This window comes from Saimiri boliviensis, chromosome 18 (assembly GCF_048565385.1).
Source record: "Saimiri boliviensis isolate mSaiBol1 chromosome 18, mSaiBol1.pri, whole genome shotgun sequence".
Classification (NCBI taxonomy): Eukaryota; Metazoa; Chordata; class Mammalia; order Primates; family Cebidae; genus Saimiri; species Saimiri boliviensis.
This window is the reverse complement of record NC_133466.1, coordinates 12,295,969-12,319,149: the sequence shown is the minus strand read 5'-3', so window position 1 is coordinate 12,319,149 and position 23,181 is coordinate 12,295,969. Positions and strand designations below refer to the sequence as shown.

The window sequence follows — 23,181 nt, the reverse complement described above, 5'->3', positions numbered from 1 at the left end:
CCTCATTTATAAAACTGCTAGTAAGAATGTATTTTAAAAGCTATAAAACATGACACAAAAGTTATTCATGAAAGAACCTTCATATCATCTTTTAAATTCTGAAGTGGAACACAACTGTAGGAAAGAAGAGGCAAGGTGCTTAAAGGGAGAAGATGACCGGGCGCAGTGGCTCATGCCTATAATTCCAGCACTTTGGGAGGCCAAGGTGGGCAGATCACTTGAGGTTAGGAGTTCAAGACCAGCCTGGCCAACATGGCGAAACCCCGTCTCTACTAAAAATACAAAAATTAGGCCAGGAACAGTGGGTGGCTCACGCCTGTAATCCCAGCACTTTGGGAGGCCAAGGCAGGTGGATCATGAGGTCTGGAGTTCAAGACCAGCCTGGCCAACATGGTGAAACCCTGTGTCCACTAAAAATACAAAATTAGCCAGACGTGGTGGCCTGCACCTGTAGTCTCAGCTACACAGGAGGCTGAGGCAGAAGAATCACTTGAACCCGGGAGGCAGAGTTTGCAATGAGCTGAGGTTGGGCCACTACACTCCAGCTTGGGCAACAGAGCAAAACTTCATCTAAAAAAAAAAAAAAAAGAGAAAACAAAACAAAACAAAAAATATAAAAATTAGCTGGGTGTGGTGGCAGGTGCCTGTAATCTCAGCTACTCAGTAGGCTGAGACAGGAGAATTGCTTTAACCCAGGAGGTGGAAGTTGCAGTGAGCCAAGATCATGCCATCGTACTCCAGCCTGAGCAACAGAGTGAAGTCCTATATATATACATATATCATATATTTATATATTTTAGATATATATTATAGATCACATATATATGTACGTATGTATATATATCATATGTATATATTTTATCATAGATATCATATAAATATGATCAAGGGAGAACATGAGAAACTAGCCATCAGTCAGTTTTGTCACAGACAAGTTCTCTGACCTTGAAGAAGTTACTTAGCCACAATGAGCTAGTTTTCTCATTTGTTGAATGGAGATAATGCCTATTTTGCAGACTTTTTTGAAAGTCAGAAGAGTTAATATTTATGAAGGCACTTTCTCAAGTGTAAAGTGGACACATACTATACATGAGATAAGATAATCTTGTAAAAATGACGTTACAGAGACATTTATTCCTCTTTGAAGACCTTTATCTCATTTGTAAAATGAAGTTCCTAGACTAGATTTCATGGTTATAAAATATGTGTGTGTGCAGCTCTATATAAGTGCATGTACATGTAGTTTGATAAATTACTTGCTCCAGGTGACTTATAAATCCTTTTTCTTACCAAGCCAGTGATAAATTTAACTCTGTTTGCAGACATATCCCAAAAGAGATTCTTAAGGCCTGCCTCTGAATGAAATTCTCATAGTCTTACTGATTTTTTGCTTATTTTTACAGCATAAACCCGAAATAAAAAGAAGCATGACTGGAAATTTCACCTATGTCATTGACAAGTTAATTCCAAACACAAACTACTGTGTATCTGTTTATTTTGAGTCTAAAGATCAGGAGGCAGTAATAAAGTCTCCCTTAAAATGCACCCTCCGTCAACCTTGTCAGGAATCAGGTATGTTCACTTTTTAAAATTCATGTTTTGAGAATTCATGCTTTTACTCTGAGGGCAAGCCTATTTAAAGACAAGAATCTGCAATTCATGGAGCACTAAAGGTCTTTCTTCCAATAATGGCACATCACAGATATGTTTTCCGTTGGTTGGTGTGTACTATCTGGTACAGTCACTTTTATGTTGTCATAGCAAAAGACAGTCAGACACTGCTTGATGAGATCAGAAATCTTGCAGTGGAAACGCTTTTGTTTCAGGGAATCAGGATTAAGTTCAGCGCTCTGTGCCCCTAGTGTGGCCATTGTTCAGGCCAAATGCCGGAAGAGGGGTAGTTTCTTGAGACCGTGGTATACAGTGGCATTAAAGGGTGAAAGGTGGAAGCAGCGAGGTTGGGTGCAGTTTCTAGATGTGGTCTGGCATCAGCTGTCACTCATAGATGAAAGGGAGTCTTGCCAGGGTGTACGAGAAAATCACTAATGAGGGCTGAACATTTTTTTGTGACACAGACATCTCAGAACAGAAAGCTATGTGATCCCGAACCCTCCTCCCTACTCAGTGAGAACAATCAAGCCTCGGGACTTCCTGCTGATTATTTTCTCAGGAAGTAGCCAAGTCTCCACCTGTTTTACTAAAAGTGAGAAGCTGTACAAATCTCCCTCAAAGGAGCCCTTCTAAATGTCCCTACCCCAAATGTTAGGGGAAGGGGGTCCCAATCCAGACCCCAAGAGAGGGTTCTTGCATATTGCACAAGAAAGAATTCAGGGCAAGTCCATAAAGTGAAAGCAAGTTTATTAGGAAAGCATAGGAATAAAGAATGGCTACTCCATAGACAGAGCAGCCTGAGAGCGGTTGGTTGCCCATTTTTAGGTTATTTCTTGATGATATGCTAAACAAGGGGTGGATTATTCATGCATTCCCCTTTTGGACCATATAGGGTAATTTCCTGACATTGCCACGGCATTTGTAAACTGTCATGGCGCTGGTGGGAGTGTCACAATGAAGACAACCAGAGGTCACTCTCGTCACCATCTTGGTTTTGGTGGGTTTTGGCCAGCTTTACTGCAACATGTTTTAGGAGCAAGGTCTTTATGACTTGCACCTTGTGCCAACATGCTGTCTCGTCCTATAAGTTAGAATGCCTTAGCTGTCTGGGAATGCAGCCCAGTAGGTCCCAGCCTCATTTTACCCAGCTCCTATTCAAGATGGAGTTGCTCTGGCTCAGATGCCTGTGACACCAATGGATGTCTCTTTAACGCTCTGATTTACCAGAACAAAACCAAGGTAGGCTTTATAAAGAAATGGCTTTAAGTCATAAACCAAACTAAAATTCTAATCTCCCCAAGCAACTGAATGGACTCCCTCCTCTCAGCCAAGGGCCAAGTAAAGTAAAGCAAACCAGAAGCACTAGTTCAGGCCCTGATGGGAATGAGTGGTCTAGACATGCCTCATTGGACCTTCCTACCTTTGGAATTTGGGCACAGCTGGCCAGCATTAATATTAAAACAGAAACCTTAAGACTGACAAAAAGATGCTCTGTAGCCCTGAGATACCAACATGATGGATAGCAGGCCCTAAAATAGATCAAAGTATTTTACCCCAAAATACATTTCTTTGACATATTTTGAAATTACCCTGCAAAGCTATATCTTGTGGGGAAAATCTACATTCTATAAAGAACCTCCTTCCCAGTTCAGGTCCTCCTCCTGATCCAAGAGAGAATTTACTAAGAGTCTGGCACTTTTTAAAGTCCATTAAAAAACATTTACAGGCCGGGCGCAGTGGCTCACGCCTGTAATCCCAGCACTTTGGGAGGCCAAGGTGGGCAGATCACCTGAGGTCGAGAGTTTGAGACCAGCCTGACCAATACGGAGAAACCCCGTCTCTACTAAAAATACAAAATTAGCTGGGTGTGGTGGCACATGCCTGTAATCCCAGCTACTCAGGAGGCTGAGGCAGGAGAATCGCTTGAACCCAGGAGGCGGAAGTTGCGGTGAGCCAAGATCATGCCATTGCACTCCAACCTGGGTGGGCAACAAGAAAGTAACTCTGTCTACAAAAAAAGAAACATTTACAATCTATTCTCTCTGAAGCCTGCTAGCAGAGGCTTCATTTGCTTCATAGGATGCCCTCCACAACCCTTTATCTTAATCCAGACGCTTCTTTTTATTAACTCCAAGTTTTTAATCAGAAAATCTTTGAATCTGCCTGTGACCTGGAATCCCCCACTTTGAGTTGTCTCACCTTTCCAGACTGAACCAATATATGTCTTACATGCACTGACTGATGCCTTATGTCTCCCGAAAATGTATAAAACCAAGCTGCATCCTGACTGGGGGTTCTCAGGGTCTCCTGGGGCTGTGTCACGGGCCATTGGTCACTCGTATTTGGCTCAGACTAAATCTCTTCAAGTATTTTACTGACTTTGGCTCCTTGCATTGGCAAAGCAATATGGTCATTTGTGAATGAAGCGAGCTACAGGAATGTTGCCTAGCACGTAATATAGTGCTCCACATGGGCCTCACTGCAGGGCAGTCTGATTTGATTCTCTAGTGTTCCTCAAGGCCCGATGATGTACAGACTGGTTTTGAAGGAAAAAACATCTCAGACACCTTTAGCCTAAGTTATTTTTATAATGTCAACTACATACAGGCAAACCTAAAACTGCATATGGATTCTACCTGACTATATAGCTCTTTCAGAAATATAAATCCAAAATACATGCACGTCTCTGTTCTAACACCAGCTGTCTGACACTAACTCGTCCAATGATTCAGTTCATTTCTGACACCAACTACCTGACGTTAGCGTAGACCCCACAGATTGAAGGCTCAGTCCCACAAAACTGCTGCCCCCACTTCAAACGCCAGCCACAAGTCCTGGGTGCCAAGGTCACCTGCACTTCCATTTGACTTGGCTACAAATTCAGGAGTTCCCATGACCTCCCATTAGGTTTGATAATTTTCCCAAATGACTCACAGAACTCAGGAAAGTGTTGTGCTGATGATGACCATCTTATTATAAAGGAATGGATTGACAGCCATTGAAGAGGTGCGCAGGACAAGATCTGGAAGGGTCTGGAGTACAGGAGCTTCTGTCACTGGGGAGTGGGGGACACCACCCTCTCAGTACATCCATCTGTTCACCAATTTGGGGGCTCCCCAAGCCTTGGTGTTCACAGTCTGCATTGGGTTTCATTATGTAGGTGTGATTGATTAAATTACGGGCTGCAGAATTGAACGCAGTCTCCAGCCCACTCCCCTCCTTGGACAGAGGTCAAAGGGAGAGCTGGAAGTTCCAACTGTCTGATCATGTGGTTAGTTTTTCTAGGGACCAGCCCTCATCCTGAAGCTATCCACACCCTCCTCCAGTCACCTCACAAGTATAAACTCATATATGGCCCCTAAAAAGGGCCTGTTAGGACTAACAAAAGACACTCCTATTGTTCAGGAAACAACAGGAGTTTTGTTTCCTATTGTTTCAGTAGTTTCCTGTTGTTCAGGAAATTCCACAGCTTTTTGAAGCTCTGCTCTAGGAACTAGGGACAAAGACTGGATATATGTATTTTTTATTACATCGTTGATCTTACATACAAACAAAACTCCTACAGACAATAAAAACAAAGTAATAACCTGGCAGACAGATGGTGGTTAATTGAAACTCAGTCCCCAGTTCCAGGGTGAACACGTTGCTGGCTGAGACAGCTCTTTGGAGGTTGATGAATTCTGTGATAACTCACTTTCTCTCCTGACTCTTCCATGTCATCTACTAAGAAATGTTCATGTAACAGTGTCCTCTCGGGTCATTCCATTTTTACTTAGTGTGAACACGTCATGTTGCACGTCAAGTCAGCCCTCATTCTTTGATTATTACCCAAGACAGGTCAAGTACCGGTATCACTAATTATCCAAATACTGCACCTGATGTCAAATTCTTGTTTGAAACTCTGGAAGCAAATAGGTTCCGTTAACATGGCCCCTCACTATCCACTTGCCTTCTGACCTACCCTCAACTAGCCAAACTCAGAAACCAGACAGGTTTGGATGGTGAGGGATCTTGGAAGGAGAGCTCGAGACCAGCATTAACACAGGCTCAGCAGTAAGCACTCCCGTCTTACGGCAGACTGATACAGGGGGGACTTTAGCCCAGAGACCTGGAGAAACACCTCCTACTTTTCAAGCCCTAAAATTAATTGATTGGCTCTTTTAATCATAAGGCCCTAAGGAAAAGCTCTATTCATTCATTTGATAAATGTATATTGGGGGCCTATTAATGAGCCAGATTCTTTCCTGGATATTGAGGATTTAGCAGTAAACAAAATAGATGAAAACGTCTCACCTTGTAGAGCTTTCACTGCAGTAGGAGACAGAATAACAATATCAGTATGTAAACCATATAATATGTTAAGTGAAAGTAAGTACCACAGAAAAAAAATTATGCGGGAAAAGAGGTGAGGGGAACGTCAGCTGGAGGGGAGTGGGTTGCTATTTTAAATAGGACAGCGTCTTGATTTGCATTTGCTAGATGCAGAGCCTGGGATGTGATTCATATTCAAGTGTGATTTATTGGTGGGGACATCTTAGAAGGAGAAAGAGAGAAGAGGTAGGGATGGGGAGAGAGAAATCAGGTGAGCCTGTGGCTCTCAGCTGAGCCTGATCCCAAGGGGTACTCTGAAGCATAAACTGTATCCTCAAGTTAGCCGGCCAGTCAGTTACTGGGGGAGAGCTACAGCATGGCCTCCAGGGGAGGTGGTCTCCTTTTGGCCAATGGCAGTTCCTTAGAGAAGGATCACCTCTGAGATGTATCAGCAGACACGTGCAGCAGCAGTAGGGGCTGTGCACTGAAGAGGGGACATAGGCAGGCCACCCACAGCATCCACCACAGATGGCCAGAGAGGGCCTTCCTGAGAAGGTAGCATTTGAGTAAAGACCCAAGGGAGATGTGGTAAGCAGAATAATGGCTCCCAAAGGTGTCTACATCCTAATCCCAGATATGTGAACAGACTAACCTCTATAACAAAGGGGCTTGTGGGTATGATGAAATTGAAGATCTTGGCCAGTCGCAGTGGCTCATGCCTATAATCCCAGCACTTTGGGAGGCCGAGGCAGGTGGATCACCTGAGGTCAGGAATTCGAGACCAGCCTAGCCCACATGGTAAAACCCCATCTCTACTAAAAATACAAAAATTAGCCAGGTGCGGTGGCGTATACCTGTAGTCCCAGCTACTTAGGAGGCTGAAGCAGGAGAATTACTGGAACCTGAGAGGCGGAGGTTGCAATGAGCCAAGATTGTGTCACTGCATGCCAGCCTGGGCTAGAGAACGAGACTCTGTCTCAAAAAAAAGAAAGAAAGAAAGAAAGAAAGAAAGAGGCAGGAGACTCAGAGGCAGAAAAGGAGCTCTGACAGCAGCAGCAGAGGTCAGAGAGTGAGGATGAAGGAGGGGGCCATGAGCCAAGGAATGCAAGCGGCCACTAGAAGCTTGGAAAGGCAAAGAAATGGGTCTACCCCTAGAGCCTCCAGAGGACTGCAGTCCTGCTAACACCTTAGTCTTTTTTATCCCAGTGAACCCCATTTTAGACTTCTGACCTCCAGAACTATTAATATAACATAATATATGTGTATTGTTTTATGGCACTAACTTTGTCATGATTCGTTACGGTAGCAGTGGGGGAAACAGGGTGAGGGAGCGAATCACACAGACATAGCAGGGGAGGGAGTTCCACATGCGGGGTTCAGCAAGTGCAGAGGCCCTGAGGCAGGATGTGCATGGCATGGCACAGCAGGAGTGAGCTGAACAAGGGAAGAATAGTAACAGCTCGGATCAGAGACGATGGAGGAGGCCGAATGCTGTAGAACTTGGAAGCCGTTGCAAGAAATGGCCCTCAGAGGGTTTTGAGCAGGTTGCTCACTGTGATGTGAGTTAGGATGTAAAGGGAGCATCCACATGCCTTGAAGTGTGAGCCAGGTGACCCTGGGCTGATTACTGCAGTCACCCAGTGGGGAGGCGGTGTGGCTTGTTAGAGAGAGATAATAGCGGAGGAACTATAAGAGACTGAGGTTAGACATCACCAATCTTTTCACAGGGTTCTTTCTCTTTTTCGTTAAAGATTATAGTGATCAGATATTACCAGCCCGGTTGCTCAGTACAGCCATCTGCTTGTGAGATTTCTTATTTTTGGTTTAAAATATCTCCACAATGAATCCAGAAACAGACAGGTTTATCCAAGGCCAAATTTTGAAGACATGACCTGATCTCTCCTTCCCAAGATGGGTTGATCTGGCTCATCTTTCATGAAGAAGATAGTTAACAGCAGTAACATTCAATCACTGCTTCTCCTTTTTTAAGTTGGAACATTGATGGGATTCATCTCTTTTCAAATATGAATATTTAAAAATAGCATACATGTATAATTGTCATGACCCCAAGTGAGATTTTATTTTATTTTATTTTTTTGAGATGGAATTTTGTTCTCATTGCCCAGGCTGGAGTGCAATGGCATGGTCTCAGCTCACCACACCTCCCCCTCCTGGGTTCAAGTGATTCTCTTGCCTCAGCCTACTTGGCCACCACACCCAGCTAATTTTTTGTATTTTTAGTAGAGACGGGGTTTCTCCATGTTGGTCAGGGTGGTCTTGAACTCCTGACCTCAGGTGATCCACCTACCTCAGCCTCCCAAAGTGCTGGGATTACAGGTGTGAGCCACCATGCTCAACCAAGATTTGTATTTTTAAGATTATCATCAAACCGAAAACAAACAGTTAAGTTCTCCTAAAGAATTCTTAGACTCTGCCAGGTACGGTGGTGTACGCACCTCTGATCCTAGCACTTTGGGAGGCTGAGGTGGGCAGATCACAAGGTCAGGAGTTCAAGACCAGCCTGACCAGCATGGTGAAACCCTGTCTCTACTAAAAATACAAAAAAATTAACCAGGCATGGTGGTGCATGCCTATAATCCCAGCTACTTGGGAGGCTGAGGCAGGAGAATTGCTTGAACCCAGAGGCGGAGGTTGCAGTGAGCCGAGATCACACCATTGCATTCCAGCCTGGATGACAGAGCAAGACTCCATCTCAAAAAGGGGAAAAAAAAAAAAATTCTCAGACTTATGAGAATACCCCAAATTGAGGAATATTATCCTAGCATATTAACTACAATGTATACAATTTGGTTTATAGGATGTCCTATTACATAGTTGACATAGAGTGCTTTGTAGCTATTACATGAAAGTTGGGTAGGTACATGAGTCAGAATCTCAGTATTATGCCATTGCTTCACCAATGAAATCATTTTGGTTTACAGTACCCTTTTCCAGAATGTAAACTCTATACATGTCAGAATTGTGTATATTAAAGGTGTGCCTCTGTGGCTAGATCTGATTCTAGAACTGTCATTGAGATGACAATCCAATTCTTCACACTCTCTTAATGGCGGTGAGAGTGGATTCTGGAACCATGTGCTTTCTAGCAGTGCAAGAGTTTTTAACTGAACTTATTTCTATTCATGCCTTAATCTTCTAGAAGACTTCTAGAGTACATAATCCATTTTTATCTCCTTTTTTCTCCTCTCTACCTGTTTTTGCCTGAGGCTGTAGTTCCAGGATTAATACTAAGGAAGACCTTTCTTGAAGTGCGAGGGAACCTTAGTGATAGAAGAGAGCCGAATGATTTCTCAGCCCTGGCACACTTCAGGAAAATAACTATGATCAGAAAGTTGAAATTGTCCAAAAGGAATTTTGATGAGAAACTAAAGGGAACTGTTAATAGCAAGGCAAGTTCTGCAGAGCCCTGTGGGGCCCTGGCATGGCTAAAGTCCAGGCTCACAGTGACCCCAGTCGGTTGTTTTCAGGCAAACTTCCCTTCCCCACTGCTTCCTGCCACACAGCGCATGCTAACTAGTGTGGCCACCGAAGTTGGAGATATGTCTCATGTGACTGAGAGACGGAATTCTTAATTCTATTTCATTTTGATCATTTAAATTCAGCCAAGTACAGCCAGTGGCTACTGTATTGGACAGTGCAGTTATAGAACATAAACTGAAGGAAATTTTACTATTAAAAGCTAAGTATATTGTACTGTTTAAAAAATGCACACTTAGATTATTCTCTAGTCTTTGGTATTTCGCAATATAAAACTGTTTTATCAAACCTTTGGTTTCTTGATCACCTTCTTACACCAGACCAATGTACATTTATTTCTATCTGCAATTGTTTATTGCATTTTTTTGAAATAAAGTCATTTTTCATCAACAGATTCAGAATCAGCAGAATCTGCCAAAGTAGGAGGAATAATTACTCTGTTTTTGATAGTATTGGTCTTGACAAGCACCTTAGTGATACTGAAACGGATTGGTTATATATGCTTGAGAAACCGCCTCCCCAAAGCCTTGGTAGGTAGTTGGTTTTCTTTTTTCTTTTTTTTTTTTTTGTAATTTCTACCTTTGCTTTTTATTTTAACTTAAAAATTTTTATTTATATAGTTAAGTATTTTTCACAGAAGAAAATTTCATTTTCTGTAAACACCAAAATGCTTTCTCACTTTAAGTTCTTTTCCATCCCTATAAAAAATATATTGTACAGTTGTAAGTGTATCTGTGCATGTTATGTTTTCTTTTTTTTTTTTTTTTTTTTTTAAGACAGAGTCTCATTCTGTAGCCCAGGCTGGAGTGGAGTGGCATGACCTCAGCTCACTGTAACCTCTGCCTCCTAGGCTCAAGCAATTCTCATGCCTCAGCCTCTCAGGTAGCTGGGACTATAGGCATGAGCCACCACACCTGGCTAATTTTTGCATTTTTAGTAGAGACGGGGTTTCACTGTGTTGGCAAGGCTGGTCATGAACTCCTGACCTCAAGTGATCCACCTGCCTCAGCCTCCCAAAGTGCTGGGATTACAGGCATGAGCCACTGCTCCCAGCAATGTTTATATATATGTGTGTATATATATATATATACTTCATCACCTATAATTTATAATGATTAGGTAGAATTTCATTATTATTATTGTACCATTTTTCATTTAACCATTTCTCAGCTATAGGGCATTTGGATTTCTTTTTCTTTTCCTTTTCTTTCTTTGGCCATGATGAATAGTACAATAAACATGTTTATATGTATCATCTTTTTATTTTGGATTATGTCAGTGGAAGATATACACAAAGTGGATTTATCCTATAAAAAGATATAAAAAGGGCTGTGCGTGGTGGCCGATGCCTGTAATCCAGCTCTTTAAGAGACCAAAGCAGGTGGATCATTTGAGCCCAGGAGTTTGAGACCAGCCTGGGCAATGTAGGGATTAGCCAGGTGTGGTGACACATGCCTGTGGTCTCAGCTACTCAGGAGGATGTAGTTGGGAGGATTATTTGAGCCCAGGAGGTGGAGGCTGCAGTGAGCTGTGACCGCACCACTGCACTCCAGCCTCAGTGACAGAGTGAGACCCTATCTCTAAAAATATATAAATAACTTAAAAATATAAAGAAGCTTCCCTCTGGTGTTCATGTGTAAAAAATAAAAATAAAGAAAATATGTATATATATATATGTGTGTATGTGTATATATATATATACACATACACATATAAAGAAGCACCCAGAAGAGAGGAAATCAAGAGGAGTAAGTCAGAACAGTCTCTGTGGTTGGCAGCCTGCCTGGTTTGAAAGCCAGCTGCCCCCATTCACCAGTAACAAACCTTGAGCAAGTTTCTTAACCTCTGCACCTCCTTTTCTCATCTGTAAAGCGGACATAAGAATAGTAAGCCCACTTCACAGGGCAGTTGTGAGGGAAAGGTGAATTATATATAAAGCACCAAGAGTCATGCCCAGCAAATAGTAAGCGCAGTGTGACTTTTAGCTGTGATTATTGCTGTCGTCATCATCATCTACATCCGAATCATCGTGCAGTCAATCTTACTAAGTTTATTTGTTTTTTTATTTTTTTAGCAGCAAGGTCTCGCTAAGGGCTGGAGTGCAATGGCTATTCACAGGCATGATCACAATGCACTACAGCCTCAAACTCCTGAGCTCAAACAGCCGTCCTGCCTAAGCCTCCCCAGTAGCTGGGATTACAGGCGTGTGTCTCTGTGCCCCAGTGATTAAGTTTTATTATGTAAAAAGGAGCTGATATGGACTCTTCTTTTTTTTTAAGAATTTTCGTAACTTTTTCACCTGGCCATTTCCTGAGCTGCCGTCGTTGGAAGCCATGGATATGGTGGAGGTCATTTACATCAACAGAAAGAAGAAAGTGTGGGATTATAATTACGATGACGAAAGCGACAGCGAGACCGAGGCAGCCCCTAGGACAAGCGGCGGTGGCTATACCATGCACGGACTGACCCTCAGGGCTCTAGGTCAGGCCTCTACCACCTCTGCAGAATCCCAGTTTGTAGACCCAGACTCCGAGGAGGAGCCTGAGCTGCCTGAGGTTGATGCAGAGCCCCCCACGATGCCAACACGCAGCCCGCAGCAATTGGAACGCTTGAGTGGGCTCTGTGAGAGGAGAGAGAGTCCACTTCAGGACCCCTTTGCCGAAGAGGACTACAGCTCCACAGAGGGGTCTGGGGGCAGAATTACCTTCAATGTGGATTTAAATTCTGTGTTTTTGAGGGTTCTTGATGACGAGGACAGTGATGACGTAGAAGAAGCCCCTCTGATGATATCATCTCATCCGGAAGAGATGGTTGACCCAGAGGATCCTGACAATATGGAATCAAGCCATGTGCTGGCCAGTGGGGAAGGGACATGGCCAGCCTTCCCCAGTCCCTCTTCAGAGGGCCTGTGCCCTGAAGATGCTCCCTCTGATCAAAGTGACACTTCTGAGTCAGATGCTGACCTTGGGGATGGTTATATAATGAGATGACTCCAAATCTGTGTAATGAACTGGAACAGACAAGCACCTAGAGGGTTCTCTCTCCTTGTCCCCTCACTCGCTGCTTTATGGTCTGCAAGTGTTCTCCAAGAGAACGAGTAGGAAACTGTCGAGTGCCCCGTTCTTCCAGGTGACATCACCTATCCAGCTTCCCAGTATGGGGAACATAGTACAATTCAGTGCGTTGTTTACATATTCCAGGTGATGAACTTTGAAGGAAGCACATGTGCTCCTCCCTTTGCACTAATGTACTTAGGATGTCTCTACATTATGTTTCCCAGGGAGCAGGGTTCCCAATGGTTTCAGAGGTGGCCCAGGGCCCTGATTTTTTTTCTTTTTTTTTTTTTTTTTTTTTTTTTTGAGACAGAGTATCCTGTCACCCAAGCTGGAATGTAATGGCATGATCTCAGCTCACTGCAACCTCTGCCTCCTGAGTTCAAGCAATTCTCCTGCCTCAGCCTCCCTAATAAGTAGCTGGGATTACAGGCACCTGCCACCATGCCCAGCAAATTTTTGTATTTTTAGTAGAGACGGGAGTTCACCATGTTGGCCAGGCTGGTCTTGAACTCCTGATCTCAAGTGATCTGCCCGCCTCCGCCTCCCAAAGTGCTGAGATTACTGGCGTCAACCACTGTGCTTGGCCACCCCTGTGATTTTTCTGGAAAATAAATTGGGCCAGTGTGGGAGCAGGGAAAGAAAAGGAAAATACTTAGCAAGAGCTTCAAAGATGGCAGGAAAGAAGGAGGAGGGACCAGTGAGCAGCTGGAGAGAAGGGGGGCCCTGCACAAGGAAACACGGAAGAGCCATCCAAGCTTCAGTCTGTGAGCCTTGGGCACCTCACCCATGTCACATTCTGTCTCCTTCACTCAGAGTTCCACCTTGTCCAGCCCTCCCCAATTAAAGTGGGAAAGTTAGACTCTAGGATCAAGCAAGTGATGATGACAGAGGAAACATGGCATCGGGGAGAGGGATAAAAATCTGAGTGCCGTATTTTAAGATTTAAAGAAGCAAACACAAAGGTGCTTCAAGGTCTTCAGGAGAAATATGGCATACAAGTTTCAGAGACCCTATCTGACAATTTTCAGAGTGCTCTCTGTGCTGATTCCGAATCGAACGCGCTACATGTGACTACAGTTCCTGTGAATCTGGGCGAGGTGGAGGGAGGAAGTCTGATCAGGGGTCATTGCTCCTGCCTGTAATCCTAGCACTTCGAGAGGCCTAAGCAGGTGGATCCCTTGAGGCCAGGAATTCGAGGTCAGCCTGGACAACATGACAAAACTCTGTCTCTAGGAAAAGTAAAAAAAATAACTGGGCATGGTGGCATGTGCCTGTAGTCCCAACTACTTGGGAGGCTGAGGTGGGAGAATGGCTTGAGCCCAGGAGGTAAAAGTTGCTGTGAGCCAAGATGGCACCACTGCACTCCAGCTTGGGCAACAGAGCCCGACCCTGTCTTAAAGAAAAGGCTGTTTCTAGAGTGTCATGTAGCAAACAGTTTAAGGACTGGGACTCAGGAATCCAACTCCCACAATTTCCCTGTGTGACCCTAGGCATTTGACTCAGCCTCTCTAAGCCTTGGTTTTCCTGTTTCTGAAATAAAGAGCTCGGACTAGGTAATTTCCAAGATCCTATGAACCCAGGAGAAAGATGAGGAAATGTGCAAGAATAAACACTCAGGCGGAAATGCTGCAACCCTGAGAGGCTCCCAGGATGAATGAAAGGCATAGGACCCTCTTACCCTCACTGTCCCAAAAGCCAGTTTCTCAAACCTTTCTTGTAGCCCCTTCAAAAAGGAAAAACTTAACTTATACAAGTCACAGTTCAAGGACTTTGAATAGATTATTCGTATGATTGCTCAAAAGTAACTCAAAAGGATAGGGCTGTGATGAGGAAACCTCTTAGGAAAGAGACCTTTTGTATATGTCAATCAGTTTCTCTGCCTTCTGAATGCATCTCATGTTCTGAAAGATTTCTGGGTTCATCTTTTGAGATAACCTCTATGGCTGCGTGTGTGTGTGTGTATTTTTTTAATTTTGTATAGTGATTGGAGATTGGTAAAGAATAATACAGTACGTTTTAATACAAACTTTGTATGGACTTGTTTTCCATTAGAGTGTGTGTTTGTGCCACAGATTGGTGCATCTGCTGGCTTCTCTAGGATTGCACTAACTCCTAGCTCTGCTTGGTGGCCTGCGGAGGCCTAGGGCGCATTCACCTCCCTCTGCTCGACATCACGTGGTGTCCTAGCGCCAGACATCAGGCGATGCTGTACATTACCCAAGACGTTGGACAGCTCTGGAATTTCCCATCTCACCACTCATCAAGTTAAAAGGGGGAAATTACCGCCTTCTCAGCAGTCACTGAAAGAAATTTGCGTAATAAATGATTTGGCTTTGTGTTATTTATCCCTGGGGAGGAGAAGGGTAAAGAAGACCCTCTCAAACTGGATTTGCTGATGGAGTGCTTTTAACTCACCTGTGCGAAGAGAGGGCATTAAGAGAGGGCGTGCCTGTGCCTGGGACAAAAACCTAGAAAATACTGAAAGCCACCGTCGTTCCAGCAGCATCCAGATCTCAGTCCTGGGCTGGCGTTGTAGGGTATTTATCTGACTTGACGGCGCCTTTCAAAGCTTCCGCCTCCTCGTGTGCACCTGCCAAGCTCAGGAGCCTCGCGGGCGGACCCGGGCCGTGGGGTGGGGCCTGCAGCGGGAGAGGAGCCTGGTCGCCCGGCCCCGCCCCGCCCCGCCGGTTCCCGGAAGCGACCGAGGAAAAGCACTCCCGAGCGCAGGCGGGGGTCTTGTGCCTGGCGGAGGCCGCGGCACCCCCTGGGCCCGCCCGGGCAGCCGGCGCGGCCATGGCGCGGAGCCTCAGGAGCTGGCTGGGCGGCTGCCTGCTGATGTCAGGTGAGGGGTCCAGGGGAGGGGACCAGCTTGGGAACTGGGAGGCCCGGCCAGATGCCACCCTTGATCCCACCCCTGGGTGCCCTGAAAGTGACTAAGTGCCCGGTCGGGCCGTCGGGGCCTCGGGGCTGGAGATGCAAACGTCGCGGCCGGGGTGCTGAGGGGGGAGCTGGACTGCCGCTGCCGTCGATTCTGTAACAGGAGGAAGCTCTGCCCGCACCGGATTACCGACGGTCTGGGCCCTAAACTCAAGGGGAGACTCCCGGCGTCTTTTGACTCACTCTCCTCCTGCATCTGTCTGCCGGCGGGCGTCTAAGTAAAGTAGCTTCCAAAAGACCCAAGATCCCACCGTGGCTGTCATCTGGCCCTATGGAGACCATCAGGTCAAGTGGAGGCCCCCAGAAGCCCCCCGCGCTCTGACAGCCCGACCCCAAGTCTCTGCCCCCCTCAGTGCCAGCTCTGCCTACAGATACGCCCCCATCACACGCTGCACTTCCCCTCCTTCCGGGTCAGGCCTCAGCGCCCTGAAATCTGGATTCTGCCCCCCAGCGCCCCAGCTCCATAGCTTCTAAACCTAATTCATTGAAACCTTTTTGAGACAGTCTGGCTCTGTCGCCAGGGTGGAGTGCAGTGGCACGATCTCGGCTCACTGCAACCTCCGCCTCCCGGGTGCAAGCAATTCTCCTGCCTCAGCCTCCCAAGTAGCTGGGATTACAGGGGCCCACCACTACACTCAGCTAATTTTTGTATTGTTAGTAGAGACGGGGCTTCACCATGTTGGCCAGGTTGGTCTTTATCTCTTGACCTCGTGATCCGCTCGCCTCAGCCTCCCAAAGTGCTGGGATTACAGGCGTGAGCCACCGCGCCTGGCGCTGCCCTCCTCTTAATTGACTGCCTAGGTTCCAATAACACGATGGTCACTGCCTTCCTTTCTCATGAACTCTTCGCTGGCCTTCTAGGATACCCCTCCGGTTTCCCACCTACGCTTCAGGCTGTCTCGGCTTGGGACCCTCCTGTTCTGGCATGTGTCTGTGTAGCTAATTGAGGTGCCCGAGGCCTTTCTCTCCATCCCCAACACTGTTCCTTTGGGGGATTTCAGCCAAAGCCTGGCATTAAACATGGGCTATAGGCCCATAACTTGCACGTTTACATCTCTCTTGATACCAGTTGGGTGATGGTGGTTTATTATTCTACTTTTTTTTTTTTTTTTTTTTTTTTGAGATGGAGTTTCACCGTGTTGACCAGGCTGGAGTGCAATGGTGCAGTCTCAGCTCACTGCAACCTCCACCTCCCAGATTCAAGTGAGTCTCCAGCCTCAGCCTCCTGAGTAGCTGGGATTACAGGCGTGCGCCAGTACGCCGGGCTAATTTTTGTATTTTTAGTAGAGATGGAGTTTCATAGTGTTGGTCAGCATGGTCTCAAACTCCTGACCTCAGGTGATTCACCCACCTCAGCCTTCCAAAGTGCGGGATTACAGGTGGGAGCAACCACGCCTGGCCAGGTTTTAAATTTTCTATTGAAAGGTCTGAAAACAATTTCTGTCTCTAGCCCAGATCTGTTCTGGGTGTGACCTCTGGGCTCCTGCATCCCGCTGTCTCCCTGACATTTCTGCCTCAGCCTCTCTCCAGCATCTCCAACCTAATGCAGCTCAAATGGGACTCGTGAGTTCCCAGCTGAGCTCCAATCGGGGCACCAGGTGCTTAAGCCCAAAATGCATGTTAGCCTCAGCTTTGATGCATCCAATGTATCAGGAAGTCTCCAGTTTGTTTTTATCTCTGGAAATATATCTGAAATCTGTCTACCCCACCCTACCGCCCATAGCTTTCTGCCACCGCACAAATCCAGGCTGCTTTACATGTCCCCACTTTACTCCAGCCCCTACAGAAATTTCTCCTCATGCCTCCTCAAAGAAAATCTAGACTCCAACAGAGCCAGCTGTCTCTCTCTCCCTCCCTCATCCACCATGGAGCCACAGAGGAGATCCAAGTGCTGGATGTGGGCTCTTTCATGAGCGACCATTTTGAGGAAAAGGGCCATAAATGTTTTTCTCTTATTTTCATAGCATTGGGAATGGTGCCACCTCCTGAAAATGTCAGAATGAATTCTGTTAATTTCAAGAACATTCTACAGTGGGAGTCACCTGCTTTTACCAAAGGGAACCTGACTTTCACAGCTCAGTTCCAAAGGTGGGTCTGACCTCACTCTTGGCAGGAACGCATGGGAGGAGCCGGCCCTGGGCTGGTCACTGGGCTGGGCCACAAGAGGAAGGGAGTCTGACTGCTGTCACCATATGACTGTGACAGCCTTCAGGAAGCCTCCCTGCTGGCCTTTTTCTGTCTGGGAAAGTCTTGTGGCCACCTTTTCTCTTTTAGGTTTTCTGGTTGTGGTGGTTGATGATTTGACTGTTGCTTATCATGCATATGTAGATATAATCAGCCATAGTGGTCACCTTGTGTGTGCAGAACCCAGCTGGGTTGTCACAGCTGATGTGTTTTAAAAGAAAAATACCACTGCTGTCATCTCCGGGTATGAGTAGTATTTCTAGAAGTCAACAATGTTGAGTGGATGCTAACCAAGAAACTGAGGTATGCAAAGCACTCAGGAAGCCCCTGGCTACCATACGCTGCCTGTTTCCCTCCGATGGATTAGAACAGCAGCGGCACACCCCAGTATCGCGCGATGCACATACTTTGCATTGTGAGCACTCAGTTTCTCTGTGGTTTCATCCTGAAATTGAAAGTAAGACAGCTACTGACTGTTAAAAGCCCCATTCTCTGACAGCAGCAGGAGCTGTGAAGGAAGAGTGAGTGTCACCCTAGATGGTCATCTCAGCGGGGGTCTGAACTCCCTCTGCCTCTCCTGCCTGTCAGTGTTTCTCTATGCCTGGCCAAGGAAGTCAGTGCCAGCACTGCCTTGGCAGCCTGCCACCATACGCCACATGCTGGACTGCAGGTGACACACCTTTAGGCCAGGCGCAAACAGCAGCAGGAGGCCCAAGGCTGACGAGCCAACACACCTGCTTTTTACGTGACTCAGAAACATACGAAGATAGACAAGTCCTTCAGTGAGGCAGGAGGAAACCTGGTCCCAGATCCCATCAATCCCTGGCTCCCACCCATCCAGCTGTCATTTCCCAAAAATCCCCAAGGCCTGCTACCTCAGAGAAGTAAAAAACTGGTCCTTGGCTATGCGTTGCTGGCTTTTGTTTCTTAACTTTTAGTTCAAAATGAGTTCCAGACTAACAGAACATTTCAAAAGGTCACGTATAATACAAAGAATTTCCAGATGGCCTTCAACCAGATTCACCAATTTTTAATGTCATTCTCTCCCTCCCACTTTCTCTCTCATGCCCTCTGTGCTGTAATATTTCAGTGTGTATTTCACAAGAAGAAGGATAATCAAATCACATAGTACAATGAGAAGCTCAGGAACTTTTACATTAATACAATGCTTGTGTCTAATATACAGTCCGTAGTCCAGTTTTGTCACCTGTCCCTAGGATTGAAGGAGGCCATTCTACAATTGATATTTTCCTGATGTGCATATTCTAGTACTGACTGGCTTTATCATTTGCTTCCTGTGTTTTCTCTACTCAGTCTGGATAGCCACAGAGATTTTACTGTGGAAAATTAACTTTCTTCTCTGTCTCCCCTGTAGTTTTTTGCTGTTGTTGTTTTGTGCTATGCTTTTGGTTTTTGTTTTTTTTTTTCTTTGAGAAAGAGTCTCACTCTGTCACCAAGGCTGGAGTGCAGTGGTGTGACCTACACTCACTGCAGCCTCTGCCTCCTGGGTTCAAGCAATTCTCCTGCCTCAGCCTCCCAAGTAGCTGGGACTACAGGTGTGTGCCACCGTGCCCAGCTGATATATGTATTTTTAGAAGACACGGGGTTTCACCATGTTGTCCAAGCTGGTCTCGAACTCCTGGCCTCAAGTGATCCATCTGCCTCAGCCTCCGAAAGTGCTGGGATCACATGCATGAGCCACCACGCCCAGCCCGTGCTATGCTTTGCATGTTTATCTTTTACGTTAGAGATCCCAGTGACTTCATGAAGTGACTTCATGAGGGTATCCCTACCTGGGTTCCTGGTCTCCCCCTCATGAAACTACAGAGTGAGTATGGTATGTGCCGGAGAAAACAAAATATGTGCTGGGCATGTCCTTGGGGAAGATATTTGACCCCAAAAGATGTTACCCTTATGTAGCTATACAAAAGGCTTGTTTAGAATTTAGCATGAGCAATTGCATAACACAAACTCTCTGTTATTTGTGTGCATTGGGGTAGGGCGGCCAGAGCAGGGAGCACTTCAGAGGATGTACTGGTGATTTTAATTTAGAAACATCCAAAATAATTAGATGTAAATATGAGGAGCAGGTCATATTACCTATTTAGTGTGGAGAGAAATATTTGTACATGCAATAAAAATAACCTAGTGAAGGCCAGGAGCAGTGGCTCACGCCTATAATCCCAGCACTTTGGGAGGCCGAGGTGGGCAGATTACCTGAGGTCAGGAGTTCGAGACCAGCCTAGCCAACGTGGCAAAATCCCATTTCTACTAAAAACACAAAATTAGCTAGGCATGATGGTCATGCCTGGTCAGCTGAGGCAGGAGAATCACTTGAACTCAGGAGGCAGAGGCTGCATCAAAACAAGGTCACACCATTGTACTCTAGCCTGGGCGACAGAGTGAGACTATGTCTCAAAAAAATAATAACTTAGTGAAAAAGACGTTATTGCAAAACAACTTTTGAAATATTAAATGTGCTGGACAATTGATGCATTAGTGTAAAAGAAGGAAATGGGCCAGGCGTGGTGGCCCACACCAGTAATCCCAGTGCTTTGGGGGTCCAAGGTAGGACAATCACTTGAGGCCAGGCGTTCAAGACCAGCTTGGGCATAATAGGGCCTTGTTGCTATAATTTTTTTTTTTTAATTAGCCAGACTTGAGTTGGAAAGAAGGCAAACAGGAAGGAAGACAGGAGGGAGGAGGGGAGGGAAAAAAATATGGCCACATGTGAGAAAAACCCATTAATGAAATGATCCCTGGATTTTCCAAATGATGGGATGTTAAGCAGCTGTGTAGAAATGATTGACAAATATTTGTGGTATATTAAGTGAAAAAATAGCATAAGCCCAATTATCTCTGTCTACTTTTTGCAAAGGATTGTTCTAGGCATCACTAAGAATGCCATAAGGTGTGATATGCTGCCTTAGACTACGAAGGCAGACAGATCTGAGTTCAGTCAGGCAGATTTCTTAGGCTCTCCACGCCGGACCCCTATGTACATAATAAATGTTGGCTGTTGTTATTTTTATCACCATCACTTCTAGGAGCAACCAAATTGATTTTGGTACCAGAAGATGCCTTGGGGGACCAATCAAATAGCTCCTCGCTTGTTTATTATTTTATTTTTTGAGGCAGTCTCACTCTGTTGCCCAGGCTGCAATGCAGGGTGCGATCACGGCTCACTGTAGCCTCCACCTCCCAGGCTCAAGCGAGCTTCCCTCCCCTCAGCCTCCTGAGTAGCTCAGACCACAGGCAGATGCCACCTCACCCAGATAATTTTTTGATTTTTTTATGGAGACAAGGACTCTCACCTTGTTGTCCAGGATGTTCTCAAACTCCTGGGCTCAGGCGAGCCTCTGCTTCAGCCTCCCAAAGTGCTGGGATTACAGGCATGAGCCACTGAGCCGGGCAGTTCCCCACTTTTTGCAGGATGAGAGCCTGGGCTTCCTCTGATCATATGCAGCCAGTTACACTTCCTCGGGCTGTTGCGAGCTTAGGTTCAGGAGATTATACTTCCCCAGCATCCAGCACATCTGACAGGCATTTCCAAACACCACTGCTTTTCTTCCACTTCACTTTCTGTCATGCTCCCTTTAGTGACTGCTGTCTGGGCTGGTGTTCTGATTGAGACTAATGCATTGCTTTGTAATTCCAGGATAATTTCGGTGATAGTCATTTATAGGACAGGACAGTCATGGGTCACTTAACAACCGGGGTACATTCTGAGAAATCCATCATTAGACAGTTTTGTTATGTGAAAATCATACAGTGTATTTGCACAAACCTAGATGGTGTGGCCTGGTATATACCTAGGCTATGCGGTGTAGCCTGTTGCCCTAGGTTGTAAACCTATGCAGCATGTTACTCTACCGAGTACTGTAGGGAATCGTAGCACAATGGTATTTGTGTACGGGCATACCACAAAGATAAGACAATTTGGTTCCAGACTACCACAAAAAAGCTAAAACCACAATAGAGTGAGTCACATGAATTTGTTTCCCTGTGCATATAAAATCAGGTTTATAGTGTAGTCTATTAAGTGTACGATAGCATTATGTCTAAAAAAATCTGCACAGCCTAATTTTAAAATACTTATTTGCTAAACAGTGCTAGCAATCATCAGAGCCTTCAGCAAGTCCTAATCCTTTTGCAGGTGGAGGGTCTTGCCTTGATATGGGTGGCTGCCGACTAATCAGGGCAGTGGTTGCTGAGTTGCAGTGACTGTGGCAATTTCTTGATATAAGATGACAATGAAGTTTGCTGCATCAATTAACTCTTCCTTTCTTGACAGATTTCTCTGTAGCATGAGATGCATTTTACCCACAGAAGAACTTCTTTCAAAATTGGAATCAATCCTTTCAAACCCTGCTATGCTCTATCAACTAAGGTTATATAATATTCTAAACCCTTTGTTGTCATTTCAACAACATTCATAGCATCTTCACCAGGAATGAATCTATCTCAAGAAACCATGTTCTTTGCTCATTCGTTAGAAACAACTCTTCATCTGTTCACGTTTTATCATGAGATTGGAGCAATTCAGTCACATCTTCAGATTCTGCTTCTAATTCCAGTTATCTTGCTGTTTCCACCACACATCTGCAGTTACTTCCTCCACTGAAGTCTTGAACCCCTTAAATTATGAGGGTTTGAATCAGCTGCTTCCAAACTCCTATTGATGTTACATTTTGACCTCCTCCTATGAATCACCAGTGTTCTTAATGGCATTTCGAATGGTGAATCCTTTCCGGGAGGTTTTCAATTTACCTTGCCCAGATCCATAGAGAAACTCTATCTATGGCAGCTATAACTTTACAAAATATATTTTATTTTAGTTATTAAGATGGAGTCTCACTCTGTTGCCTAGTCTGGAGTGCAGTGGCATGATCTCGGCTCACTGCTGCCTCCACCTCCTGGGTTCAAGTGATTCTCCTGCCTCAGCCTCCCAAGTAGTGCCACCACACCTGGCTAATTTTTGTTTTTGTTTTTGTTGTGTTTTTGTAGTAGAATCAAGGTTTCACCATGTTGGCCAGGCTGGTCTCGAACTCCTGACCTCAGGTGACTCACCCCCCGCCCCTCGGCCTCCCAAAGTGCTGGGATTACAGGAGTGAAGCACTGTGCCTAGCTTCAAAATAGATTTCTTAAGTAGTAAGACTTGAGAGTCAAAATGACTCGACCCATGGGCTACAGAATGGATGTTGTGTTAGCAGGCATGAAAACAGCATTCTTCTTTTAAATGTCCATCAGAGCTCTTGGGTAACCAGGTACATTGTCAATGAGTGGTAATATTTTGAGAGAAAACTTCGTCCTGAGCAGTAGGTCTTAATAATGGACTTAAAGTATTCAGTAAACCATGCTGTAAATAGATGTGCTGTCATCCAGGCTTTGTTGTTCCATTTGTAGAGCACAGAGTGGATTTAGCATAATTCTTAAGAGCTCTAGGATTTTCAAAATGGTAATCAAATGTTGGCTTCAACTTAAAGTCACCAGCTACATTAGCCCTTAACAAAAGTCAGCCTGTTCTTTGAAGCTTTGAAGCCAAGCATCGACTTCTCCTCTGTAGCTATGAAAGTCCTAGATG

At 45.3% G+C, this 23,181-nt stretch overlaps 1 protein-coding gene across 7 annotated transcripts in view; it reads left to right on the top strand.

Moving 5' to 3' along the window:
• IFNAR2 (interferon alpha and beta receptor subunit 2) overlaps window positions 1-23,181 on the top strand; it is a 65,924-nt gene that overhangs the window by 24,487 nt on the left and 18,256 nt on the right. For 3 of the 7 annotated variants that reach the window (XM_074389329.1, XM_074389328.1, XM_074389327.1), the window contains exons 7-8: window positions 1,404-1,572; window positions 17,378-17,501. In XM_074389329.1, the coding sequence (XP_074245430.1) occupies window positions 1,404-1,572; window positions 17,378-17,501 (293 nt within the window). Of the gene's footprint in view, window positions 1-1,403; window positions 1,573-9,813; window positions 9,951-11,494; window positions 15,319-17,377; window positions 17,502-23,181 lie in introns of those variants that run through there. The other 4 variants (XM_039480491.2, XM_074389331.1, XM_074389330.1 and 1 more) reach the window with 4 other exon arrangements.